Source organism: Myotis yumanensis, unplaced genomic scaffold (assembly GCF_028538775.1).
Source record: "Myotis yumanensis isolate MYYU_CA2020_CCGP unplaced genomic scaffold, mMyoYum1.0.hap1 SCAF_12, whole genome shotgun sequence".
In the NCBI taxonomy this organism is placed as follows: Eukaryota; Metazoa; Chordata; class Mammalia; order Chiroptera; family Vespertilionidae; genus Myotis; species Myotis yumanensis.
In genome coordinates this window covers 3,772,905-3,800,507 of record NW_027223763.1, presented here as the reverse complement: position 1 = coordinate 3,800,507, position 27,603 = coordinate 3,772,905, and the positions used below count along the sequence as shown (strand labels likewise).

Below are 27,603 nucleotides of genomic sequence, written 5' to 3'. Positions count from 1 at the left end.
GGGAGACGGCTGTCAGGAGGAAAGCCGTTCCTGTTGAGTTTCTTTGACAAGCCCTGTCTTTCGGGTTCCTGGTGATCAGGAAGAGGCCTAGCCCTGGCTGAGCACCCAGAGTGTTTATGTAACCGGCTGCATAGCATAATGACATGCCATTCATAATGCTAATTTCACTTTCTTCTCTGAACATGCCATGAATTCCTGATGGAGATTACTCAGGTCACTAGCAAAAGCTGCTGAAAAACTAGAACTAATCAGAGGGAAGCCATCAGACTTCTTGACTGTTAGGAGATGGCTGTGCAGTGCATTTAAGGAAGAATAATTTTAATACTTAATAAGTGTCGGTATATAAATTTTATGTTGAAAGATGAACTGAGTCACAGGGTCTGTAAATTTAATTATTGAAAAGGGTGAAGTTTGTCCAGTCATTGAAAGCTCCCATAACTCTGAAATGTCTAACCGAGAAGCCTGTGAGGGAATCAAATGAGACCGAGAACAAATTCAACATGAACTAGGGCTTGGGGAGCCATTAGCATTCTGGCATTTGAGGGAGCGTGATCTTCGGGTTGGGGAGCACTCCTTTCGAGCTGAGGTGGAGAGAGAGGTAGTGAGCCGGGCCCCAGGTGACCTGCCTGTGCTGTGCCAGTGATTTCCAAGGTGGGGGTGCTCTGAGTCCAGGGAGTGCCTTCTCAGACGGCTTTCTCTCTTCTCGCCATTGCTTGGTAGGGAGGGCACTGTACACCGAGCTAAGCCGAGAGAGGAGGGCGTGGAGCTTCGCAACCTGAAGTAAAGTATTTGCATGCCTGGCAGACTTTTCCAGAGAGGGGTGGGGCTTTAAGAGCTGTCCCCACGTCCCATTGGGTCTCTGACCTGCACTTGGGTCGGGACTAACACTGATGGGTGCTGTGCAAGCTGAGGGCAGGCTCGGCAGGCGGACTGCGCTCCCCTACCCCCTGCAGCACTGCATCTGTTCAGGCGTCTGAGCATGTCGCGCGGCATGTCCCTAGAGCAGGTCACTTCGAGGTGCTCTCAGGCATAAAAGTGGGGCCTTCTGGTGGGCCTCCTCCTTACCTTCCAAGGTCCTGCCATCCGAGGCGCCATCTCACAGAGGGACAAGCTCCCCAGACCTGTGGAGTCTTTCTGGACAATTCCTGAGTTGCTCAGAATTTTATCTTCGTAGGGTTGCTACCCAAAGATTGTAAATTATCAACCTGTAAGCTAAAGTTTGCCATCGGCTTGCCTGAGTTTTAATTCATTTACGTTACCTCTCTAAGCAGCAAACAGAGAAAATCTCCTTGTTGATGAATCTTATTTAATATTCTGTTGAGGGTAATGGAAGGGATCAGCTTGTATATTTGTCATTTCCTTCCTTTAAAACACTTTAACCGTCTGGTATCACACCATCAGGAAGGAGTGGAGCCGACCGTAACCATGGCCTTGCCCTGTGTGCTCAGGCCTTTTCTTCCCTTTCCTTCCTTGAAGTAATCAGATGTTACAGCTACAGCTCACTGGTCCTGTTCCTCTTTCTCTCCCCTGCCCCAGGCATCATCACTGTTCCAAGTCTTCATTCCTCCCTCCCACACCTTTGCAATTTGAGCAAGTCTTACGATCACCTAGTCGTGATTTTGAGTATCCTTTCTGCCTTCTTCAGGATGGTGGGCTGGCCTCGGTGAGCCAGCAGATTCAGTTATGTGCCTGGAGTCCACATGTTCTGTGGGCATTTTAATGTGGAATTGATTCCCTCACCACATCACTGAAGCAGAGAGAAGAAAAAAGATAGCTGTCATATCCACATGGCCCTCTGCCTCCTTCCTTTGCCTCCCCCATCTCTGTTGTGTCTAGATGAGAACTCCTGGTGGTGGGGCTCCCTGCACAGCTGCTCACCACTGCACATCTCAGAGAGGGACTCGCATGCACTGGTGTCTGAAAGCCTTCTGGCTTCCTGTGTGGAAAAGCCCGTGCGGCCCTCCAAGGCCTGGCTCTTCCTGAGGAGCGCTGACCAGCACCCCACGGGGGGCCCAGGGTTGGGCCTTGCAGGGCTGGGCCTCTGATGCTTCTTACTCGGCCCAAATCCAGGAAGTAGGAATGAGAAGGACATTTATGCTTTGTTCAGTAATTTTCATCTCTGATCACTGTTTAGTTCTAGATAATTATATAATTATAGGTAATAACGATAGGTTTTCATAAGCATAATTATCCTATATAATAAGGCTAATATGCAAATTGTCCTCTCAACCGGGAGTTCAGAAGTTCAACCAGGGGGTGGAGCCAGCCGGCCAACCTCCCCCATTCCCTCCCCTGGCCAGATCGGCCCCCATCAGGGCAGGCTGGCCGGACCCCACCCATGCATGAATTCGTGCACCGGACCTCTAGTTTTTAAATATTTTCTAATCAGCAATACTTTTAAAGTTCTACCCTTCACTACTATAATCAACAACTATTATCAAGTACCTATTATGTGCTCATTCTTGTTCTCAACATTGGGGCTACAGGATAAAAATGGATATTTTAGGGCTTTGCTCTCATGTAGCTGACATTCTAGTAAGAGGAGACAGACCATCAACAAGCCGATAAAGCGGAATTATCAGTTAGTGGTGAGTGTGGTTTTTTGGACATTTACACTGGGCTCAGGATGGCAAGAGAGAACCAGGCATGTACTAGTGAGGGTTAGGTAGGTGGAGGATTTCACTCAGGAAGCAGGTGCAGAGGCCCGGGGGCATCTTATTGCATCATTCTGCTTTAGCCGGAATTGTCATGCACATGATAGCCTGGGTAGCTCTTGGTCCTATGTGGAGCGCCCGTTATCTGCGGGTTTGCTATGCATACATTAAGGCTCACAAAGCTGGTTTACTGGAGTGGAGTGTGTATTTACCCTGTGGGCTCTTTTCCTCAGCTCTACGTGTCCTCAGAGAGCCGCTTCAACACTTTGGCCGAGTTGGTTCATCATCACTCAACTGTGGCAGACGGGCTCATCACCACTCTCCACTACCCAGCCCCCAAGCGCAACAAGCCCACTGTGTACGGTGTGTCCCCCAACTATGACAAGTGGGAGATGGAGCGCACGGACATCACCATGAAGCACAAGCTGGGAGGAGGCCAGTACGGGGAGGTGTACGAAGGCGTGTGGAAGAAATACAGCCTCACGGTGGCTGTGAAGACCTTGAAGGTAGGCCGGGGCCGCGGGCTGGGAGGGGCTCAGTGAGAGACCGCTCGTCGTCTGCGGGTGTGCAGAGGAGCCCTTTCCAGGGGGCTGCCGGCTGCACACAGGGCCGAGGGGTCCGTGGGTGCCGAGGAGTTGACTCTGGAGTCTCTTGTCATCTGTTTCTTTGCACTTTGAGTCACTCTCATACTCTCAGTGTGTTTCCACATATGGTGAGGGCTGAGAAGTGCTGTGGTTTTTGGTGTAAAAAGATGAGTCATTTGGAGAAGTTTTTTTCATTCGATGGCAAGAGTCTTTTAAAGCCGTGGGTTTCCGTTGTTTGTGTGGCATTTGAATCACTTCCTATTGAGAGTTAAGGGAAGGAAGGAAGGAAATAAAAACCTAGTTTTGAAAGGAGATTTAACCAAAATGCGTTTGACATTTCTGTGGGTTTTTGTTGGCAGCTTTGAAAAGCAAGTGCTCTTTGTTTCTAAGCAGGTTCCAGTTCTCATTATTGTGTGTCCCGACTTCTGGAATTAAGGACACATTAAGGCAACGGTTCTCAACCTGTGGGTCGCGACCCCTTTGACGGTCGAACAACCCTTTCACAGGGGTCGCCTAAGACCATCCTGCATATCAGATATTTACATTACGATTCATCACAGTAGCAAAATTAAAGTTATGAAGTAGCAACGAAAATAATTTTGTGGTTGGGTCACAACATGAGGAACTGTATTTAAAGGGCCAGAAGGTTGAGAACCACTGCATTAAGACTTCTTACTAACGCGGATCACCTGCCCCGCCCCCTTCTTTCTTGTTATCTGTGATTTTCATCCTCTCAGCTAATGCATAGTGTGTGGCCTTTCCAGGCGGCTTGTTTTCCTTTTGAAGTTCTTAGAAATCTTTAGGATGCCCAGGGAAGGAAGTTTTAATTTGCAGCCTTCTTCCCTATGTGATCCGAGCTTTACCTATGGCGAGAGTGTCCCCTAGTGTTGACCTGCATGATTTTCACTTGTTTTAAGTGAACGACTGTGTGGGCGGACGTGTGCGCAGAAACTGAGAGTCAGCCCCTTTTTGCAGCTAAAGGAAAGGAAAAGAACTGAAACATCCCCTGCTGAGAAAATGGACCCAACTATGTGTACGCTTCTCAAACGGCAGTCAGGCGCACGCAGCGAGACCGCGGCCAAGGCGCTCGCCTTTTAGGGACTCCGTCACCCTCCTGATATCCTCACTCAGAGGCACAGGAAGGTGGAAATGATGATTTCTGATTAATAAAAAGCAACGCTTTAGAGAAAAGACCACATTCTTTAGACCTAGCAACCAAAAGAGCTTCCTGGCACTATATTCAACATGACCCCTGAGATCTGTCCTGGGGCCAAGACTGACATTTTTGTGTGGTGGAGGTGGTGGTGTGGTTCAGGGTCACCTTGTGGACTCCTATGTATTTTCCAGATGGCATTTTTAAAATGTAATAAGCATTTATGAGTTCCTTATTTTTGTTTGCCAGACCCTGCGCTTAACACTGGGGTTGTGAAATGAATTAGACAGAGGTCTTCACTTCAGGCTAGTCTAGGTAGTTAGGATGGTGTAGTTAGTAGTAGGCAATCTAGTTAGTAGGAGAAATGAGCAAGTATATCAGTAATTGTAGTGAGTGTGACAAGGACCACGTAAGGTATGAACGTGGCACTGTGTCACTTCACAGGAGTGAATGGAAGGGCTGCCCAGTGAGCTCTGCTTGGCGGGGAGGAAGCATGGAGGGAATCGGGAGCCGGGGCCATAGTGGAGGTGCAAGCCCCTGGCCAAGGGAGCAAAGGTCAGGAGAGACAGGTGGAGGGCAGAGAGGGCACAGCCAGGGGGCTTGAACCCGGCTGAGGAGCTGGGCTACTATCCTGGAGGCAGCGGGGCCCCTTGAAGGGCTTGATGCACAGGAGTAGGACGATAGGCTTTGTGTTTCACAGAGATGGCGACATTGGTGAGCCCTGGAAAGAACTAAACAGCCATTGCCCTGCCGCTTACGGACCAGGGAGCACAGAAAGGGCTGTGTGCTTGTGCTGCAGCACCTCCATTTAGCACTCGGTTGCGGACTCGGCCCAGGGACACTGGGCCTTGACCTGTTAAAAGCCAGGGTGTCACCCACACATTTGCCAGGATTTGCAGAATGAAACAAGGAAGACTAAAGGTACAAAATACACTGGATTTCAGTCCAGGCAAGACTTGCGTGAAAACTTTAAAAAGAGGTAGAGCGCGTGCAACTTGAAATGTGAGGGAGGCCCAGCTGATGCTGTGGTGGTGTTTTCTGAGCAGCTGAAGAAGGGGGTTTCAGAGTAGGGACTTCCTGCAACTCGGAGGTGCTGGTAGTTCCTTATGCCAGTGAATCAGAATGATCTGGAATGTACTTCTCTAATGACTTATTTTTAAACTTTATTATATGCTTTTAATGATTTTCCCCAAGAGCCTTATTAACTTATGGTCCCAAGGTACAGGATCCAGATGCATGGAGTTCTGTGAGCAGTCACCCCAAGTGGTAGCCATTTAGGGAAAGGAAAATGCATCATTATCTTGAGGGATGTTAACCCAAAACATGGTACTAAGTGACTACTAAATAAATGGTCCCTCCCTCCCCCTCACACTGCATAAAACATCTCTATGTTCCCCACTTCTCAGATAAGATTGTGTCAATACTTCGAGCATTTATCTCCACTGTGGACTCTAAGTGACAGTAATGGCTGACATACTGAGCTCTTACCACGTGCCTGGAAGAGTTCCGAGTGCCTTGCATATATCATCTCAGTTAAACCTTTCAACAACTTTAAGAAAAGGGTAGTACTATTTCCACCATTTAAAGATGGAAAAAACTGAAGCAGAGGGAGTTTAAGTAACTGGGCTGGAGTTACACAGTCAGAAGTGGCAGAGCCGCGCTTTAAACCCAGACAGCCTGCTCCCAAGCCCAGTGATTATGATGTTGTCACTCAGGTTCTTATTCTCCATATACCACAAAATATATACATAAACCACAGTTAAGCATCTTAAAAATCACCTTTTCCCCTCTCCCCATTCACTTCCCTCATAGACTGTAGCCATGATCTGCCTTTCTCTTCAAGACTCCTTGGAAAACCTTGCAGCTCTAAACCAGATGGTCCTCCAAACCAGATGGCCCTCCACTCAGTGCCTCTTTGTGCCAGACCCCAGTGAGCCCCTAAGTCAGTCTCTTCCCTCATCCCTGTCCTGCCAGGGATGTATTGTTGTATTGTTGGCCCCTCAAAGGGCAGAACCCGCAGGGGGAGCAAGGCCCTACATTTAACCATGACTCCTTATTGAACAATCAGGCACCCTTGGCTCCTATACCTTCAGGCATAAGGAAGACCAGAAGAAAGCAGGAGAAAAAAAAAAGGAGGCACTAGGTTGACCCCTATGGGTGGGAAACTGGAAATACAGCAAAAGCCTACTGATGGGGAACTACTAGTTTGAATTTTGACAATATTCAGTAGGTCATAGGCTTGACTTTACCCTTGTTAATGGCAGGATGTGCCTAAGAGAACCAATTGTCAGGTACAAAAAGCCCCAAGTTTCACATGAGTTGTGTTCCAAGTTAGTTTGTAAGTCAGTTTTTTCCTATGAAACAGCTGTGTAAGTTATAGAATTTGGAAAAGACTACTGTTAGTCTAGTTGGGGTGTTATGATTGAATCATAAGCTAACTAATTTACCATTAAAATAGTGGAACATAATGTTGTTATATGTTGACTTAAAATTGTACCCAGTTCTTTACCTATTTTTCAAACAGGTAAGATATGCACAGCCTCCTCCTTGATTTTTGTGTCTTTCCAGAAACAGTCCGAGTGTGCATGATTTTCAACCATGCGGCGGCATGACGTAGACACTGCCCCGCACCTTCTGTGTCGACTTCTCGTAACTTGACGGTTGTTCCTTGTCATACACGTCAGGTTGTCAGACTTGTGTGGCTGTGTTTCAGGATGTACCAGTCTTGGTGGGCATTTGTGTTCTTTCCAGGACTTGACTGTCACAGACGTGCCACGGATGCTTCTTGTTTGCACGTGCGGCTGAGTGGCCTGCTGGGTCCGCTCGAGTAGAACCACTGGATCAGGAGCCATGTGCATTTACGGTTGTGACCTACTCCCAGGTGCTCCCAAGGAGCCCGCCCTTTTGCACGCTGCCGGTGGCGTTGAGGATGCTCGGCCTCCTGTCCCCTCACCAGCTCAGTGTGTTGGGTTTTGTGTGTGTCATTTCCCCCCAGGAAATCGGTTCTATTGGAGAGCTCCAGGAACTAGCGGAGGAAGGGCTCCCTGGCAGCACTAACACGGGACAGTCCTCGCAGTGGCTCTCTGGCTTCTCCAGGGGCCGTGCACCCGGAGAGGCCGCGCAGCGGCGCCCGCTGTTGCTGTGCGCACTGGGCCTTGGGCGGCGTCTCTCCTGGCTGCGGAGCGAGCCTGGACGCAGCGGCAGCATGTGGGGACCAGCGCTCTGGGGCTTCCTCTGTGAGGTGGTTTCTTGTGGAGGTTCGCTTGGGCTTCAAGTCCCCTATCTGCTTTGTGCCCCACCTTCCTCAGTAGAGTTGTCTGCCCCAGCTTTCCATTGTTTTAAACGTGTTGACCCCGGTCCACCCGATGGGTGAAGGATGGTTCTCCCTGTGGTTGTAACCCTGCTCACCTAACGCGCCAGAAATATGTGGAAACTAATCTCTCAGACAGAAAGAAGCCCTGGTCCAGGGCTGGGGTCCTCACTCAGGGAGGCAGTGAGAGCCCTAAAAGCTGCAGCAGCAGGACGTGGAGCCATTTTCAGAACTTATTTTTTTTTAAAAATATATTTTATTGATTTTTTACAGAGAGGAAGGGAGAGAGATAGAGAGCTAGAAACATCGATGAGAGAGAAACATCGATCAGCTGCCTCCCGCACATCTCCCACTGGGGATGTGCCTGCAACCCAGGTACATGCCCTTGACCGGAATCGAACCTGGGACCCTTGAGTCCGCAGGCCGACGCTCTATCCACTGAGCCAAACCGGTTTCGGCGAACTTATTTTTAATGACGTAGAATACGCACTCTTGGAGGTGAGCCAGTGAGCACACAGATGAAGCTGGTTAGAACATACCTGAGAGATGTTGAGTCTGGGAGAATGTATCTGTGAGAAAGACAAAAACAGTGTTAAAGAGCCAGCCTGTCTTAGATACAAGCAGTGTATTCAGTCTCCTTCTCAGGAGCGGAGACCAGCTGTCTTTATAGTAATGAGTTCCGCTGGCGGAGCACTGACCGTGGCCTGGGCACTGCACGAGGGGACACTGCTGTTCTCTCCTCTTGTAGACGAGAACGCGGCAGCGCGTGCTGGCCTCTGTGATCTGTTCTGTAAGTCGCTTGTCATGGGTCCACAGTGGCAGAGCCTGGTCAGCAGAACTCACCAGCGTCTGTTAACCTCTCGGCCGTGCCAGCCAAAGGTTCACCCGCACCTGGGCCGAGCCAGCAGTCCTTGTGAAGAGAGGCCGGGTGACCCTCCTCCCTAACAGATGAGCCTGAAATTCACAGCTTTTACTCAAAGTGTTGCCTTCACCCTAATTAATCTGAGCAAGTTTTATTTTACTATGTAAATGGAAGAATTCTCTTCAGAAACATGGTGGGAAGTTTTTAAATGGAATTGAAGGAATGTAAATGTGGCAGGATAGCACCAGGGACAGGTCTATCTTAACATAGCGACAGGCAGTGTGCCGTTAGCAGTTCACATTATGAGTTGAAGCAGGTGAACCAGCAGAGGGAGACAAGTTCACACTGACTGTTCTGAAAGGAAACAACAGCCCGGATTGAGTTATACTGTCCACACAGGTGCAGGCATGTGTTTGAGTGAATGCAGAGAGAAAGGCGACAGAGAGGAGGGAACAATACAACCTTTGAAAGTTGCATTGTTCTTTTGTGCATGCCCAAGTCTCAGGATGTAGAACATGGTTCTTTTAGAGAAGAGCCAGTAGCTATAAGAGCAAGTGATGTTTCTGAAATTATTTTCACTGTGCGTGGTTTTTTACATGGCGTTTTAAAATAAAAAAAACTCTGCGTGTCTAGAAAACTTCATGGGAGAGCTACTTTTTGAACATATTGTTGGCCAAGCAAGATTCTTAAAGCCCTGGTCCTACACGAGCAGCATTGAGTCTCCGGGTCTGGCAGGCGTTCGCTCTTTGACATGAGCCTGTCAGCTGGTGAATCAGGGCACTTCACGCCCAGAACAGCACGGTCGGCTGAGCGTGTTAAGGGGTAGACAGGACTCGAAGAATTAAACAGCTAATGGGGTGGCAGCAGGGATGAGTCCCTTTCCCCAGATAGCTTGACGCAGAGACTACCAACCATGTTTAATTGACATTTAGAGCAGCTCGCCATTTTTAAAGAGCAATAAATTGTTTCGGAGTTTCAGTCTCACAGAGCCCTAACTAAGCAAAGTGATAATGGGCTGACACATAACTCATTGGTCACGCTTCACTTGTAAACACAGTAGACCAAAAGCAAGGAAGCGCTGAGCGGCCGGCCCGTCCTCTGGAAGTCTTCCCTCAGGAATGTGCAGTCAGGTGAGGACGGCATCAGATCTTGGTCTCCCAAGGGGCAGGAGGAATCTAGTTTTCAAGAAGTCGTCCCCCCTCCCTCCCCCCCCCATCTCCCATGCACTCTTTCTCTTCAGTAAAACTCAAACTCCACGTTGAAACTTGGAGGGTGGCGTCATTGGCCTTTATAGCCAGGTTCTCACAGCAAACAGACCATGTCATTTACCACCACCTGCTTCCTGTGTTGTAGACAGTGGGTTCTTTAAGTCAAAAAGAGGTTTACCCAACAGAAGCCACAACAAGGCTCTGGTACAATAGGGTCTACCACAGGGCCAGGCGCCGCAGCGCTCCGCACTGCAGCCCGGAGCAGCGATTTCAACCCTTTTCATCTCACACATAAACAGATCACTAAATTCAGCACACCAAAAAGCATATTTTTCTGCCAATCTGACCAAAAAAAGGTATAATTTTGATTCATTCACACCAGACAGCTATTTTTGTATTGGTTGTTGTCATTTTTTTATTTGACAATCTAAGGGAAAAGAGGTCTGTGCCCTTGACTAAATAGTCAGGTATTGCATGTTTTAAGAATTCTTGCAGCACACCGGTTGAAAATCGCCGGCCTAGACTCGGAATATGTGAGGAAATGCAGAAGTGTCTTACATTTGCTCTGGGCATTTGCTGATGTCGTTGTCTCCCCTCGGCATTCGGATACTGCGAACTTACTGCCCTGAGGATGGTTTCAGGATCTGAGTAATTGACCTGGCAGAGTGGTGGCTGCTTCATTAAGCGCCCATGACACCACATTCTTTAACAGTGTCAGTGCTTTGTTCCTGCCGTGTTTTGAGACATCGTTCTTCTTTGGTAATCCAGTACCTTTTGTATCACCAGGGTCTCTTCTCTTAAATCAAAGACATTTCAGATTCTTTTTTTTTTTTTTTTTTACCTTATGCATTTTAGGACCCCTTGAAAACTCGCTGTTCCTTAGGGAACTAGTACCACGTTCGTGGCATTTGCCTGTACACATCTCCCTTACCCCCACAAACCCACAAGGTGATGGAAACAGATATGGTCTGTGCCACCAGAAGCAAGTCACCAACATATAGCGGCCAGCCCAGATGTGTTGCCCTGGGGGAAATCCAGAAGTTCAGCACCAAAGCGAGAACTCCGTGGTGCTGTTGAGGTGATCAGCAGCAGCGGTGGAACCTGTCCAGAGCAGTGTGGGGTTGAAACTGGTTGGCCAGGGGATTGTTCATCGAAGCTCCAGCTCGTACTGACCATTGACGCCGCACTTTCCCACTCAGACACGTTCCTTGCTGAGATAATTTCACCACTTTTTTTTCCTGCAGGAGGACACCATGGAGGTGGAAGAGTTCTTGAAAGAAGCCGCAGTAATGAAAGAGATCAAGCACCCTAATCTGGTACAGTTACTTGGTGAGTGCGTGCAATAAACCCTCGGGGTGGTGCAGGTGCCGTTAGAGCAGAGGTGAATGGCTGGCGAGAGTTTGATTTGGACATCTGTTCCCTGCCAGCATTCAACCATTGGTTAAGGAGGCCTTTGTGGGATTGTGTGTGTCGGGGGGTTTGTGAAAGAGAGAATGTTATTACTTTAAATTGATACCTAAAAGCATTCAAATCTCAAATTGGCTTCTGAAACTTAAGAATTTTTTTTGAAGTATGTTTGTATTGATTTCAGAGAGGAATGGAGAAGGAGAGAGAGATAGAATCATCAATAATGAGAATCATTGCTCAGCTGCCTCCTGCACGCCCCCTATTGGGGATCTAGCCTGAAACCTGGGCATGTGCCCTGACCGGAATCAAACCCTGACCTCCTGGTTCATAAGTTGACGCTCTACCACTGAGCCACACTGGTCTGGCAAAACTTAAGAATTTTTAACGTTTCTTCACTGAGTGATTCTGTAAGTAGACATAGCCATCAGACATAACCATTGAGGGTAAACAATGATTTAGGCCGTTTGATGTGGGTTCTGAACTCACTGATAGCCTCTTCCTGTAAGTTCATTGACTTGAGAGGGAGACAAGAGCATGAGCATGCCCCTCCCACAGGAGCACAGTCTCAAGTCACAAGTGCTTGGGGCCCTATTAGAAGTTGGAGCAGAGTCAGCATCCGTTTCAGAAGCATTTTCCTTCAGTGCCAGTCCTTTCTGACACTCGTTCAGTTGGGAGTAGAGCAGCATCCTGAAGCCCTCAATGTCTTGTTGGCAGGGGTCTGCACCCGGGAGCCCCCGTTCTATATAATCACTGAGTTCATGACCTATGGGAACCTGCTGGATTACCTGAGAGAGTGTAACCGCCAGGAGGTGAATGCTGTGGTGCTGCTGTACATGGCCACTCAGATCTCATCCGCCATGGAGTACCTGGAGAAGAAAAACTTCATCCACAGGTAGGAGCCTGGCCAAGCAGCCTCCCCACAGAGCCAGGGAGTGAGTGGGGGCCAGGCATTCTTCTAGAAAAGCCCAGCCTCTGAGGCCTTCTGGCCCAGCCTCTTCTGGCTGGCAACACAGTAGACCTTGAAACAAAGGCAAACACTGAGTCCTGACACTGCCGGCTTCGGGTGTGCGGAAGGCCAGGCCTAAGAAATACCTCACTTTGGAACCATTTTGAGCTAACTAGAAGATTAAATGATTCATAAAAGGCATCCTTCCAAGTAATCGCAGCTCCCTCTGAAGTGGAGTGCTCGTTCCTCAGGCCCGGCGTGGTCCTCGTGGCCTCTTCTGGAGGCAGTGGCATTGCTTTCACACACATTTGCGGTAATGGCCAGTGCGTGGGTTTTGTTTCTGCGTGGGATCGGTTTTCCCCCTCCCTTCTCTTTATTATCATTTCATTCTCCACTTAAGTTGCTGTCATCTGGGTCAGCAGTGTTTCCACAATTGTCAGAATTGTGTGTCTGTGGCTCTAAATGAAGCGCCTTTGCTGTTTTAAAGCCTGGAGTGTTTTGACCTTCAAGTGTGCCACAATTACCTTGGTCTTCGCATTCTTTGGTGGTGGAAATGGCTTCCTAGCAAAGTGACAGCCAGTGCAGGACAGAGCTGATGGGCTTTGCCGGAGTCTTTTATGCAGGATGTTCTCCATGCCACCGTGGTGACCTTTCCTACCCAATTAACGAGTATGAAACCTGCCCAGGAGATTTCACAGTGAGGAACAAGGGGAGCATGTGTGAAGTGCTGCGCTTCCTTGTACGACGGATTTTCTATGCTCCAGGAGACCCTGATTCAGATGCGCTTGTCACTCAAGAATGTGAACCCTCTGAGGCTGCAAATTGAGATTTCCTGACTTCTGGTTTGCCTTGCACAGCAAGGTCCATTCCCTCTTCATTCAGGCAAACTTAAAATCCTTCCCCAAAATCCTGCTAGGCACAACTCTTCTGTATTTAATTTCCCTCTGATTGCTGCTGATGACGCTGTCCTGTGCGGCCATGGCTTTAGCTGCTGCCTCGTCTCATTGCTCCATTCCTGTTTGCCTGTGATTTCATGGCTAATGTCCTTGAACCAAAGATTAGACTCCTACCTCCCTGGTAGAATCGGGAGGCAAAAGGAAGCCGATTGTACAGGAGAGAAGTTTCAGGAGACATTTGGATGAGCATCAGGAAGAAAGAAGAAAGTAGAAAACACAATCTGGGTGAAGGATGCTACGGGCTTTATTTTATTTTGTCCTGCCAAGTCTGGAGAGGACAAGCGGAGACTCACTCGGCTATACGTTTCTCCCGGCTGAGGACTGGCCTTTGGTTTTGTTCCTGGCATAGAGCAGTGACAGCCAGACAGACACTTAGGTGACACTTACCATTCTCTAGGCACCAGTGGAAGCACTTTACATAGTAATGAATTATCACTCACAACAACCCTAAGAAGTAGGCGCTGTGATTATCCTTTTCATTGATGAGTGAGGTAACTGAGTCCCAGCGTAATTACCTTGCTCCAGGCCACAGGGCCAGGGGCCCGCTCCAGTGCCCCCGGCTGCCTCTCACCATGTTGGGATCCCAGGTGGTTCTGAGGGCCGGGCACTGCTCCCTGGCGGAAATTAATGTAAGTTTCCTGGGGGCCAGACTCCCTTTTTCCATTGTCGGTGGTGGATTTGTGAGGCTGGAAGGCAAGCCAGCACCTCTCATGGATGAACTCTTCTCTTTCCCAGAGACCTTGCTGCCCGGAACTGCCTGGTAGGGGAAAACCACTTGGTGAAGGTGGCTGATTTCGGCCTGAGCAGGTTAATGACAGGGGACACCTACACAGCCCACGCCGGGGCCAAATTCCCGATCAAGTGGACCGCGCCTGAGAGCTTGGCCTACAACAAATTCTCCATCAAGTCGGACGTCTGGGGTAAGGGCCTCAGCTCCCTCCCCGCCCGCCCAGGGTGTGGCCTCTTTCCTGTTGTGTTTGTTTTGTTTTTCTCTTGCTTTTTGACTGTCTCTTTCTTGCTCTTTTACCCCTCCCTCCCCCATTATTTAATTCTCTTTTTTGCTTGTTTCTTTTCATTTAAAAGTCGTTTTTTCCCTGTTCTCTCTCCAAAATGAAGTAAAAATAAGGTTTTTCTTCCAAAATAATTTAGGTTAACTTACCCTTTATCTTCATTCTAAGTTCACTGCTTGGTTTTTCGGGGCACCTAGCCAGCCCTGCAGGTAATGCTCTGTAATTTGGTTTGGGCTTTCAGTAGGCTATTACCCTCTGAAGCCTCGTGACCGTATTGTATTTTTACTTTTTAAAAGAACTTCTTAGGGCAAATTGTAAGCCTATCCTAAAGAAGACAGAGTTGCCTAATGAGCGCCGTTGGCCCTATCACCCAGCTTGCTGGTCACCACCTCATGGTGCTCTTGCATCCTCTGGGCCCCGCCCACTCCACCAACCCTTATTTTGAATCAAATTCCAGGCATCATATTACTTTGTCCATAAGTATTTCATTGTGAGCCTCTTAAAGATGGCATTTTCATCCTCATAACTACAATGTCCCCCTCCAAAAATTGACAGTAATTTCCAAATATTATCAAATATCCAGTTAGTGTACAACTTTCCCATTAAATCATAAAAGCCATACTTTTGCCCTGGCCACTGACCCTCCGTGGTTAGAGCGTTGGCCTGCGCACCAAAGGCCTCGGGTTCGATTCCTGGTCAAGGGCAAGTAACCGGGTTGCGGGTTTGCAGTTATTTTCCTTGTTGATACTCAGGCTGTCTCATCTTTGGCTGGTGGGAGCTTCACATTGCTCCTAGTCCCTCTGACAAGACCCTTGAAGCTTTCGATAGCGCCTGTGATGTTTCCCCTTCATTCCCTGCCCTAGACCTGAGCCACCCATTTCTCTAGGGAGGAGTCAGTTCTGCTTCCTTTAATGGGATTAGGAATGTCAAGGCTGAACTAAGGGCCTGCAAAACTTTCAAAGATTTTGAATAAATATATTTTGATTGATTTCAGAGAGGAAGGGAGAGGGAGAGAAAGAAACATGATGAGAGAGAATCACTGATCGGCTGCCTCCTGCATGCCCCACACTAGGGATTGAGCCCATAACCTGGGCATGTGCCCTGACCGGGAATCGAACCTTGACTTCCTGGTTCATAGGTCAATACTCAACCACTGAGCCATGCTGTTGGGCAAAGATTTTGTAAGATTCTTGTGAAGAGTTGGAAGGGACCTTAGCAATATCTCATACTCCAGAAAGGGGAGGCGGCCTGCCTTAAGCACATAACTAGTTGGTCACAGAGTTAGGAGTAGACATGGCCTCCTGACATCTAGCTCTGGATTCCTTCCACACATGTCCCAGCAAGATGGTCTCGTTACCTACCAGACCCTGGAGGGACATCATCAGCGCAGCCCTCTTCTCCCTTCAGCGTGTTCTGGTCTGTGGGGGTGAGTGAACTGAAAGTTTCATTCTGTCCTGGGCTGTTAGTAATTAAGAGCCTGGTAAAATGTCAGTGCCTGGCCTGTTTTTGAAAGTGTAGCTTCTGTCTTCTACACAGGTAACCAATTTTAAATGCAGAATACTTAAATTCTGCACATTTCAAATAACCTTTCTTCTTCTTTTTTCCCTAGCATTTGGAGTATTGCTTTGGGAGATTGCTACCTACGGCATGTCGCCCTACCCGGGAATTGACCTGTCCCAGGTGTATGAGCTGCTAGAGAAAGACTACCGCATGGAGCGCCCGGAAGGCTGCCCAGAGAAGGTCTACGAACTCATGCGAGCATGTGAGCCTTCCCCTGCCAGTTCCAAAGATTGCATGTGGGCTTTGTAAAGCATTCCACTGTGGGAGTGTGTATGTAAAGCAATTAGTGAACGAATTTGATACATATTTTTGCAGACTTTTTTTTCTTTTCAGTTTTTCTCTATCCTTTTATGTATGAGGGTTTTTTGTTCATTTTTTAATACAAAATTGGGATTGATGCATACTTGGATTTCTTTTTAATAAATACCAACTCCTGGGCCTACCTTCACACATCTGTAGTCATAGGTAGATACTCCAGGGGACATTTATCTGGTTGGTTTTAGTATATATATAAAACCATTCCTGCAACTTTCTTTGCACTTAGCAGTGTAACAGACAAATCTTTCCATGTCCATAGTTTGGAGATGTCTCTCCTCCCCACTTAATTTTATCTAACTGTTTAGCATCCTATTAGGTGATTTATTCATTGCTCTTTTCATGAACATTTAGTGACACATTTGTTTAGGATTTTGCCATAAGCAAGGCGGAGTGAGTATCTCCACACACCTGCATTGTACTGGGATTGCTAAAAGTTGAACTGTTGGCTCAAAGGGCTATGTGCATTTTAAGTTTTGACAGATTTTGCCAAATTGTTTTTCAAAAAAAAGTTGTACCAACTTATACTCCCACCAGGCTACATCCTCACCTTGATCAGTCCTTCATCCTCCTTTAATCTCGTTGGCTAGCATTTGTTTACTAATAAGGATTTGGGGCTTTGATAATGGTGAAGTAAGGGTAAAGTCGAAGGCGACCTATTTGGCTTAGTAAATCTGTGCACTTGCTAGAGTGGGGTTGGGAGACAAATATTTGTAAATGCAGTTCCAGCTGTCAACATCTCTCTGGGGTTTTACAATCCATATTCCTGCTACTATCTAGTCTTTTTAAATTCTTAATGTCTAATAGGACACAATGGCCTTCATCACTTAACTTGTCACACCAAAAGGTGGGTAGCAGGAGTGGAATGCTTCTTTCAATTCTAGACTTTTCCTTCAGAATTGCTAACTACACACTTGTTATTGTTAGCAAGGCCTCCTGGGTGGTCTGACTTGGTCTCATCTGTCCAGGTTGGCAGTGGAATCCCTCTGACCGGCCCTCCTTTGCTGAAATCCACCAAGCCTTTGAAACAATGTTCCAGGAGTCCAGCATATCAGATGGTAAAGTGCCCGTCCTGGGGGTGCCTGCCTGGGTGGAAGGTTGGGGTAGGAGGGATGGTTGTAGGGGACTCCAGCCCTGGTCCTTTAGTTCACTTCCAGGGAGAAGTGCGCGGGCCAACAAGTTATCTGAGACCAGAAAGCTGGACAGAAGTGTTGAGTGTGGAGCTCTGTCCTTCGTAGCCATGCAGAATTCTGAAAACTATAAGTGTTGTTTCCTTATCATTTGTATCTCTTTTCTGTAAATGTGTGTAGATGACCACTGTTATTTTAAAAAGAAAACCAGCACACCAACAGTGACACCATACTGATGGCTACTGGTGTGTGTGTGTGTGTGTGTGTGTGTGTGTGTTTGTTGTGGTTTTGGTGTTTCTTAGAAGTGGAAAAGGAGCTGGGGAAGAAAGGCCTGCGAGGGGTTGCAGGCACTCTGCTGCAGGCCCCAGAGCTGCCCACCAAGACAAGGACCTCCAGGAGAGCCACGGAACACAAAGACGCCACCGACCTGCCTGAGGTGCCCCACTCCAAGGGCCCGGGAGAGCCTGGTATGTCCCTGCCCCTCCCCACGGGAGGCCCAGGGCCAGTGTGGCACGTGGGAAGCAGTGAGTGGGACCTGCACAGAAGGGCAGGCAAATCCCATGTTAGTAATCTCTCCCAGACGCACACCTACCCCCACTCCCGTGAACCATCAGGAGCCATTGGCTTCAGCGGTCAGTCAGTCAAATAGGCAGGGATGCTTATGAAACCTGAGGAAGAAGCCCGTTTCATGTGTTACTCACAGTGTGGCCCAGAGTGAGCGTCCTGTCTGGTCTCTGAGAAGTGAGAGGGAGATGGGAGCGGTTCAGGAGGATTCTCAATATGGTCAGGGGCTGGATCTGGTGCCTCCTGTGTGCCAGGCTCTGTTTGGAGCCAGGCTGCTCTGATGTAGCAGTTGTCCCCCTGCCCCCCAACCCTAGAAGTCTGGGTCCTCCTGCAGACCAGTGGAACAAGAGTGCCGGAGGAGGGCCAGCATCTGGTTTGTAGGGGATGCTCTGATGGATCACAGACTAAGTGGGAAGGGACGGGGCAAACTAGCAATATGGGATGTTTTGCCACAGCAAGACCTATAGAACCATGCTTCCCAAGTTTTCTTGTTTTTAATGTTTTTATTGATTCTGAAGAGGGAAGGAGAGGGAGAGAGAGAAACATCTATGTGAGAGAGACACATTGATTGGTTGCCTTCCGCATGCACCCCGACTGGGGCGGGGTTCAAACCTGCAACCCAGGTATGTGCCCTTGACCAGAATCGGACCTGCAACCCTTGGGTGCGCAGGCTGATGCTCTAACCACTGAGAATGCCAGCCAGGGCACATCCTCTGTTCTACAGATGAGAAAGCTGAGGATGAGCAACAAGGAGTAACTTGCCCAGGCCTTGCTGAGCCCAGAGCCCAGACCTCTTAGAGAGTAGGAGGCTAGCTCGAGGTGTCTTGCCCGCTCAGGAGTCTTTAGTTTGGACTTGTTGAACCTTCCCCATGTGTTTCAGATCCTCTGGACCACGAGCCTGCTGTGTCTCCATTGCTCCCTCGAAAAGAACGAGGTCCCCAGGATGGTTGCCTAAATGAAGATGAACGCCTTCTCCCCAAAGACAAAAAGACCAATTTGTTTAGCGCCTTGATCAAGAAGAAGAAGAAAACGGCCCCAACTCCTCCCAAACGCAGCAGCTCCTTCCGGGAGATGGACGGCCAGCCAGAGCGCAAGGGGGCCGGGGAGGAAGAGGGCCGTGAAGTCAGCAACGGGGCTCCTGCTCTCACACCCTCGGACACAGCCGAGCCAGCCAAGTCCCCCAAGCCCAGCAGTGGGGCTGGGGTCCCCAATGGAGCCTTCCGGGAGTCGGGAGGCGCAGGCTTCCGGTCTCCCCACCTGTGGAAGAAGTCCAGCACGCTGACCAGCAGCCGACTAGCCGCCAATGAAGAGGAGAGTGGCAGCAGCGCCAGCAAGCGCTTCCTGAGGTCTTGCTCTGCCTCCTGCGTGCCCCACGGGGCCAAGGACACAGAGTGGAGGTCGGTCACGCTGCCTCGGGACCTGCAGTCCACGGGAAGACAGTTTGACTCGTCCACTTTCGGAGGGCACAAAAGCGAGAAGCCAGCTCTGCCTCGGAAGCGGGCGAGCGAGACCAGGTCTGACCAGGTGGCCAGAGGCACGGTGACGCCCCCACCAAGGCTGGTGAAAAAGATGGAGGAGTTGGCTGATGAGGTTTTCAAAGACACAGCGGAGTCCAGCCCGGGCTCCAGCCCTCCCAGTCTGACTCCAAAACTTCTCCGTAGGCAGGTGGTGGTGGTTCCTTCCTCTGGTTTGCCCCACAAGGACGAGGCCGGGAAGTCCAGTGCCTTGGGGACACCTGCCGCAGCTGAGCCAGTGCCCGCCACCAGCAGAGCAGGACCAGGTGCACCTGGAGGGACCAGCAAGGCCCCCGCAGAGGAATCTCGAATGAGGAGGCACAAGCCCTCCTCCGAGTCCCCAGGGAGAGACAAAGGGAAGTTGTCCAAGCTCAAGCCTGCCCCGCCACCCCCACTTCCAGCCTCTGTTGGGAAAGCCGGGAGGCCCTCTCCGAGCCTGAGCCAGGAAGCAGCTGGGGAGGCCGGCGCCAGCGGGAAAGCAAAATCCACGGCTGTGGTTGTGGATGCTGTAAACAGTGACGCTGCCAAACCCAGCCAGCTGGGGGAGGGCGTCAAAAAGCCTGTGCTCCTGTCCATGCCAAAGCCTCAGTCATCCACCAAGCCAGCGGGGACGCCGACCAGCCCAGTCCCCACTCCCTCCACTTTGCCATCAGCATCCTCCGCCCTGGCAGGGGACCAGCTGTCCTCCACCGCCTTCATCCCTCTCATATCGACCCGTGTGTCTCTTCGGAAAACCCGCCAACCTCCCGAGCGCATCGCCAGTGGCGCCATCACCAAGGGTGTGGTCCTGGACAGCACCGAGGCCCTGTGCCTCGCCATCTCCAAGAACTCGGAGCAGATGGCCAGCCACAGCGCCGTGCTAGAAGCCGGCAAAAACCTCTACACGTTCTGCGTGAGCTACGTGGACTCCATCCAGCAAATGAGGAACAAATTCGCTTTCCGCGAGGCCATCAACAAACTGGAGAATAACCTCCGGGAGCTTCAGATCTGCCCGGCAACCGCGGGGAGTGGCCCGGCAGCCACTCAGGACTTCAGCAAACTCCTCAGCTCCGTGAAAGAGATCAGCGACATCGTACAGAGGTAGCAGCAGCCAGGCGTCAGGCCAGCCAGAGCCGCCTGCAGTGTGTGAGGGCTCCCGTGCCCATGACGGTGGCTGATACAGGACCTGTGAGCTGGGACCGTGGCCCCGGAGCTGAGGGCCACCATGGAGTGTACCGCCCTACTACCTACATTGTGCACCGACTGTCCTCCTGCACTTTCCTCCTCCTCAGCCCGCTCTCTGAGCCTCTCTGTCAGAGTTCTGTCTGTGGGTTCCGCCTGGTGGACTGCAGTCGGCACACCAGCCCTCCCCACGGGGGCGTCAGGCCTGCCCTTCGGCCAGCTGTGAAGGTGGGTGCGCGCTTCCTCTCTGTCTTTCTTTCTGGGGGATTTCCTCTGGCTATGCCTTCGCCTCCGTTTTCCCCAACAAGAAGTGCCCCGAACGGGAGCTGTGTGTCACCAGGCCTTGGGAACTGTGACCTTCACTCACCTGGTGGAGGGAGCCTGTACCCTCACCCTCCTTGCACCTCCTGTGCTTCAGACACGTTCCAGTTCTGCATCCTGGGAAGCTGTGCCAGGGCTGGGGCTCCCCATTTCCTCCCGTGAAGGACAGCTCTCACCTGGGGGTGAAACAGGTGCTAGCACAAGCCAGCCTCTGGGTCGCAGGAAGAAGGGGGACTGTCCTGTCATCCTGCTGCGTGTCCGCGAGTCCAGTCCCAGTTCTCTTGTGACACTGCTAATTCTGGATGGAAAGCCCAAGTCTGCCCGGGAGCAGGGCTGCTGTCCAGCACGCAGGGGCAGGGGCAGAGGGCTGGCTTGTGCGAACACTGGTGCTGAGGTGGCCTGGCCCCGGCCTAGGCAGGTCTTCGGTGGCCCAGTGTTACCTTCCCTTTGAACTTGCAGGTGCCCGAAAAAGGCACTTGATCTTGATTTCTGACGGATCTCCATTCCCTCCCTTGTACTCCCCTAAGACAAAGTAGATTCTTACAGGACTTTCTCCTTTGTGACAAGCCTGTCTTCAGTTTTCTGGAGTTCTTGAAGCATTTCAAAGCTCTGCTCTCAGCACAGCCGATACAGACGTGGGCACCAGCACACAGACGGGAGGAGCAGGACCGGGCCACCAAAGCCCCACTAGTGTTGGTTGCACCCTCGTGGGCAAATGTCTTATTTAATGACCACAAGCAACACTTGGCCATCAGGGATGAAGAAAACCACAAAGAAATGAAACCCTAGAGTGTCTCGAAGAGCCGGTGTGGTGTCATCTCCCCCTGCGCTGCCCAGGACCAGGCTCGGGGCCGGGGCCCAGGCCTCCTTGACAGTGACCTAGAGCAGCTACTGAGGAGTGGGCAGGCACCGGCTGGGTCTCACTCCAGGCCCAGAAGCAACCCTTGGAGAAACCAGGAGAAACCCACCCTCTGCTCCCCACACCTGCCCGTGACCTCACGCAGGCCCTGTTTTTACACTAATCACCCGAACTTGTATTTTATGTCTCTGGATTGTTTGATACTGTTCTCACAGCGCATCACCTCTTTGCCCCCTCAGACTGCTGTTCTGCACAGACTGAGGGAGGTGCTAGCATACCGCCAGCGGCCTTGCAGACAAAGCAAACTGACCCCAGGCCCCTCGCCTCCCGTTTCTGTGAGGTACTGGCCTCCTTTCTTCACATGACGTGCCACTATATTTTGCATTTATACTTTGGTATTACACTCTTGTAGACTTGCTCTTTTATAAATGACGTGTAAATAGTTTTCCACTCCCCTCCCTGCTCCAATGCCTATGGTCTCTCTCTCTTGTTTTTGGTCCAGTACATTTTGTTTCTGTATATGACTTTGTTTTTTGAATCCACATCTCTCCTCCGTAGTATTTTTTAAATAAATGTTTACATTAGAATGTGCGCGGATTGCTTTGGTCTGTAACTCTCCCCTGTTGTCCAGAGCTGTGGTGTGGGTCGGAGGGAGGGCGCCCTTGCTTTCTGGAGAGGCTGGAGGCCCCATGTTGGGTTTTATGGGGCAGAACAATGGCAGGATCCCAGCAGGATCCTGCGGCCTGTGTCACCTCGGCCGGCCGTTCTCAGGCACTTGTCCTGCCCTCGTCTCCAGCCCTTCCTGTGCCCTTGACACTTCCTTGCCAGCAGCCCAGCTCTTGTCAGTGGTGCTCTTAGTAGGGCCACTGCTGACTGGCATGGCAAGGAAGACCAGCCCGAGGGCTGAGCCCACTGTCAGGCCGCCCAGCATCAGGGAAATGGGAGGTGTCATGTCCCAGTTCCTTGCTGGCCTGAGAGAGTTCATCTCTCCGCTGGTGCTCTCTCCCTTCGCCTTTGAACTCACTTTCTGCTGCTGCCCTCAGCCCCGAGACACCCCGCGCTGTGTTCACCACGCCAGGCGCCAGCTTTGTGTGTATGAGGACAGGCAGGGCCTGCTGCCTGCGAGGGCATGGAAATACCACCCTGGGCCCCGCCTCGGCCTCTCCCAGCCCCCAGGCGGGGGCTGACTTTCTCATCTGGGTCTCCATCTGACACCGCTGACAGCCAGGAAGTGGAGTCGGGGCAGTGAGCGGCGCCCTGTGGTAATGATACTTATTAAGCCAGCAGGCTTGTCAGGGGTGCAGATCCTGCTCATGAGGCACAGTGATGCGAGAACCTCTTCCCCCGAGGCCTTGGGCGCAGGACGGGTGCGCGCCGCGGGGTGGAGGTGAAGACGCTGCCTGGGACGGGTTTGCAGGAAGCCGCCTGCGCAGGCCGAGGTCAGGTCTCCCCTCGCTTCACCGAGGAGAAGGCTGAGTCCACGCTGCAGTCTGTAGTGGTTGAACCATCACTGGGCACCCGCTCGCCTAAGTCCAGCTTCTCCTCGGGCATGAGTGACAGCTCTCAGGTCTGAGAGAGGGCGGGATGGTTATGATGACAGCCTCTGTGTCGGACGTGGACTGGTCGCGGAATTGACACAGCAGCCTCTTAGACGGTGTGTTGTAAGACCCTTCCCCCAAATAAGATTCTTCCTTGTAATCACCTGAACTTAAACTTGGGTCTGAACTTGTTTGGGTCACAGAACCCCTTGAGAGCTTAATGCACACTGACTCTAGCCCCAGAGAAAGAGCATGTGTGCGCACACAACAGTTCTCAGGTAATTGTGAGTTCTGCCCTCGAAATCCAGGACCAAGGAGGACCCAAGGGCCAACGCTGTTGCCATTGTTACCACAAAATAGGAGCCTAAAGCGTCAATTTTAGGATAGGCACATGGTGTGTTCATGTAGTGGAATGTTCTGGAGCAATGAGAATGAACTCAGCGCTGCCACACCACAAACGTAATGTTGAGCAGAAATAGCCACACGAACTGAACTGGTGATGCCGGAGCTTTCATCGCTTCAGTGGGCGCGGCTCATCTGCGGGATGGTGTTTGGTGTCAGGGTGGAGGGTAACCTGAGGGAGGGGTCATGCCAGGCTCGAGCACAGGCAGCTCTGGGAGCAGACGGTGCTCTGCTTAGAGTGGTGCTGGCCGCCGGGGTGTCCCCTGGTGAAAGTCCCTCAAGCTGGACACTGCTGATTGGAGCACATTCTCCAGGTGCTGTGTTTCAGTGGGAGCTTTCTCAACATCCCAGCTCACGTGAGCACCCCCAGCTGCTTACAGATGTGCCCTCCGTTACCACGTGCAGCCCTCACGCCTGTGTCCTGTGAGGGAGGCTCTGTGGCTGGGCTCCTTTGATGGGTGCGGAAGCTGAGAGAGGTGAAGAGCTCACCCGAGGTCACCCAGCACATGCGGCCTAGCGCTGCTGTGCAGGCCTGACGTTCTGACGGTGCAGGTGGCCACAGCACGACTAGCAGAGACCTCTGCTCCGGGGCCAGCTCCTCCCACCCTCCCTCCCGCATGGAAGAGAAGCAGTTAAGAATTAGCTCCCCCAAGTTCTTGGGTTTCAAGGTATTTTATAGGAGCCGTTCCCAAATCGGGTGCTCTGGGAAACCAGTTTCCAGGTGTCTTGGCGCAGAAGACACTCGGTGGGACAAGCCTGACCAACCACTGTGTCCCTGTCCCAGCCTACCCTCATCCCTGGTGCTCACCCAGCCTCGTGGGCGGGGCTCCAGCTCCCCCGCTCGCTTGCTCGGAGGGTCACAGCGCCCCATCTGGGTTGGGTCTTCGGTGGAACATGTCACGCAGCGTCTTGGGCACGGGGGCCAGTTGGGACGCGGCGGCCCCTTGTCCACTACAGCAGCTGCCTGATGGCTTCCTGCCCCCAGGAGCCTCTTCTTCTCTTAAGCAGTTTAATATTTCAAACACATGGGAAAATGTAGATGGAAATATTCCCCATCCAGGTTTGTAGCTAAATAAAGACCTTTAGACCTACACCCAAGATGAAGACTTTTTTGTGTTTGAAGTAACCTTGGTGAGCGATGCCAACTGCTCAGGGAGCCTGCGCTGGAGGGGGGTTCACTCTGCCTCCAGAGCTGTTTGCCAGGAGCCTGGAGAGGAACCTTCCTCACCACGGAGAGAGCGGCGGGCTCGGGAGTAGCATGGGAGGCCCCAAACCTCCACAGAGCCCGTGGGGTCGAGTGGGCTGGGTTAGAGAGGAGGGTAGCCACACGGATCGGGAGTGGATTTAACGGGCGAGTGCCCTCAGCAGCTGGGTTGTGCTGATTTTCAGGGTTATTGGACACGGATGTCCTGGCACCTGGCAAGGGTAGCCCTGTTGCTGATTCCTGTTTAAGGGTGGGAGCCTAGTGACAGGACACCCATAGCCTTGAAGGCCGCCTCGCCCCTTCACCTCTGCTCTCCTCATCAAGGTTCCTCTAATCCTGTGGTCGGCAAACCGGGGCTCTCGAGCCACATGCGGCTCTTTGGCCCCTTGAAGGTGGCACTTCCATAAAATACCATGTGCTGGCCCATGCACAGAAGTCGGTATTTTGTGGAAGAGCCACACTCAAGGGGCCAAAGAGCCACGTGTGGCTCGCGAGCCGCGGTTTGCCGACCACTGCGTCTAATCTGACCCCACAGGAGTGTTGCAGCCTTGGTGACTCCACGGCTAATAACGGCTCTTCTTGTAAGGAGTGCGTTTTCCGGTTCTCAGGTGGGAATCAGCAGGTGGCCCTTGGTCTGTCTCACGTGGTCTCAGGAGCACGCTCCGTGGTTCCCGTGTGTGTGTGTGTGTGAATGAGCTGATGGTGATCCAGGTTGCCATCTCCCGCCCCCGCCTTGGCCAGACGGAAACGCGCGCCCACGGTGAGACGGCTGGGCTGCCATGGTGCTTGTCCCTTCTGCCACCCTAGGACAGGATCTGAGCGCCAGAGCTGTCCTTTATGGAAACGCGGCTTGTTTTCTTGAGGTTTGTCCTTCGTGGCTTGAGGGCTGAGTGTCTGCCTCTGTTACCAACAGACAAAGACCCGGGCGGCGGGGGGAGGGGGGTTCCATCCCCATGGGACCATTACATTAGCAGGAGGAGCCCTGGATCCTGCCTCCGTGGACATGGTGGAGGTGAGAGGACCATGTGCCTCCCACGCTCGGTCTGGTCCCTCAGCTGCCCAGAGCCCCCGGGCACCTGAGCCGGGGCAGCGGGGAGGAGCATGAGCGCCAGGGGGAGGCCGCTGGCCACAGCCTAGCCCATCCCATTTCACCACCCCGTTCGCCCCACTCGGCGCTGATGGCTCAGAGCTGTGCACCCCTCAGTGAAGCGGCTCTCTAGCTGCCAAGGACGGAGCGCTGCTGCTGCGGAATGCAAGTCGCTAATAGACTGGAAAACACGGCGAAATGCGCCACGGTGCCAAGCTGGGTCCCGCCCAGCGTGGTCCTAAAAGGCTAATAAAAATCCACCAATTAATTGTGACAGCTCAATGGAAAATTATTCAGTTGCGAACAGGGGCAAACAGCAGCTCCCAAGGAGGAAGGGAGATGTTGTCATGGTAACATCAATACAGGTCTTCTCAGCAGTTGAAGCAGCTGGGGAGTGAGAAGCGTCAAGACTGCGGAGTCTGACACAAGACAGGTGTGTGTGTGGGGGGGAGGGGGGGGGCGGAGAGGGAGAGAACACACGAGAGCAGCGTTAGTAGCGATGCTCCACCTCGCCCCAGGCTGCAGCCCCTCCAGCCTGAGCAGCTGCCCGGGCAGAGAGCTGCCTTTCAGAGTGCTCCCCGCTTGGAGGAGACCAGGGAGGGACAGCCGAGTGCAGGAGGAAATGCACCGCATGTGTTCCCCTCTCCCTCTGACCACAGGCATTTTACCAGCAGCCAATTAGGGGGTGCTGGAGGTGTGCAGCTGCCATCTCCCCAAAGCGCAGGCACTGGCAGCCCAGGAAGGCCAAGTGCCCAGGGCACAGAGGACCTCGAGGCGAGAGGCAGGCAAGCCTTCCCTTAGCGTTTGCAGTTGTTACCGCTTTTATTTCAAAAGGTGCACACACCACATCTCATATTCGGATCATTTGCAGTGCAGCCTTGCTGCAGCAGAAACGTATTCCTTGTCCATCTCCCACGAGACACTGGACAAAGACGGTGCCACCGAGCAGGGCGGTCATCGGGAGGGAGTGGGCAGCTGGTTCGGAAGGGCGCCTCGGCACCGCAGCAAGATTCTTGCCGGAGGGAACGTGTGAATGGGGTGAAGAACGAGATTCTCATTTCTAACTTTCAGAGCCATACTCGGCCCTGTGGGATGCACTCATCGCCATTGCACTTGGACATCCGCTCCGGACATCACCATGGAGACTGTCAAAGCTTTGATTGCCCCACTGTGATCAGTCTTCCTACCTGCAGCTCGCAGCCCACGCAGCCGGCTGCCTGTTCATGTTCACGACCAGCAGGGCCCGCGGGCCCTCAGAGCTGCCGCAGGGGGCAGCTTGCTTTTGGTCACCTCCTTTTGGACACGACGCAGGTTTTTGCTTCAGCAAAGTTGGAAATCAAAAGCACCACTTAACCAGTCCTCCAGCTAATCATTTATTACAGTAATACCACCCCTTTTCAGGCTCTTGGAGGCGGGGAGGGGGCCGAGGGGAAACCCTGGGCGGGCTGCCCTGGGCCCTTCACCGCCGGCCGAAGCGGAAGTGGAAGCCACCTTTCTTCTTGCCGTGGCCGCTGATCTCGTCGGCCAGGGACCCTAACGGGCTACTAGCCATCTCGCCATCAGCCAGGAGGGAGCCGGCTTCCCCACGGCCGTCATCCTGCCTCCTGAACCGGAGCCCGAAGCCGGCACGGGCTCGGCCCGACATCTGCAGCTCCTTGGCCATGACGAGCAGGGCTTGTGGGTGTGGAGCTCTCAGCCACCGCGGGAAGTGGGCTGCGTGTCCCCCCGCCAGGTCGGCCCAGCTCATTCTGCCTCCAGTGCCACCCGTGGTGTCCATGGGCGCTTCTCTGTCCGGGAGAGGAAAGCAGGCGGCCAGCGGCAGGAGGAGGAGGCAGGACAGCAAGTGAAGGCGCACCAT

The 27,603-nt window shown here is 51.9% G+C and overlaps 2 protein-coding genes across 4 annotated transcripts in view; one reads left to right on the top strand and one right to left on the bottom strand.

Moving 5' to 3' along the window:
* Window positions 1-22,101, top strand: part of ABL1 (ABL proto-oncogene 1, non-receptor tyrosine kinase) — a 94,619-nt gene extending 72,518 nt beyond the window's left edge. For 2 of the 3 annotated variants that reach the window (XM_070430434.1, XM_070430435.1), the window contains exons 4-11: window positions 2,888-3,160; window positions 11,016-11,100; window positions 11,893-12,070; window positions 13,816-14,000; window positions 15,700-15,852; window positions 16,934-17,023; window positions 17,398-17,562; window positions 18,540-22,101. In XM_070430434.1, coding sequence (XP_070286535.1) covers window positions 2,888-3,160; window positions 11,016-11,100; window positions 11,893-12,070; window positions 13,816-14,000; window positions 15,700-15,852; window positions 16,934-17,023; window positions 17,398-17,562; window positions 18,540-20,257 — 2,847 coding nt within the window. In that variant the 3' untranslated portion in view covers window positions 20,258-22,101. Of the gene's footprint in view, window positions 1-2,887; window positions 3,161-11,015; window positions 11,101-11,892; window positions 12,071-13,815; window positions 14,001-15,699; window positions 15,853-16,933; window positions 17,024-17,111; window positions 17,333-17,397; window positions 17,563-18,539 lie in introns of those variants that run through there. The other variant, XM_070430436.1, reaches the window with a different exon arrangement.
* Window positions 22,102-27,204: 5,103 nt separating this feature from the next.
* On the bottom strand, window positions 27,205-27,603 carry QRFP (pyroglutamylated RFamide peptide). The gene has a single exon (XM_070430012.1). The coding sequence runs from the start codon at window positions 27,601-27,603 to the stop codon at window positions 27,205-27,207; it is 399 nt and encodes a 132-aa protein (XP_070286113.1).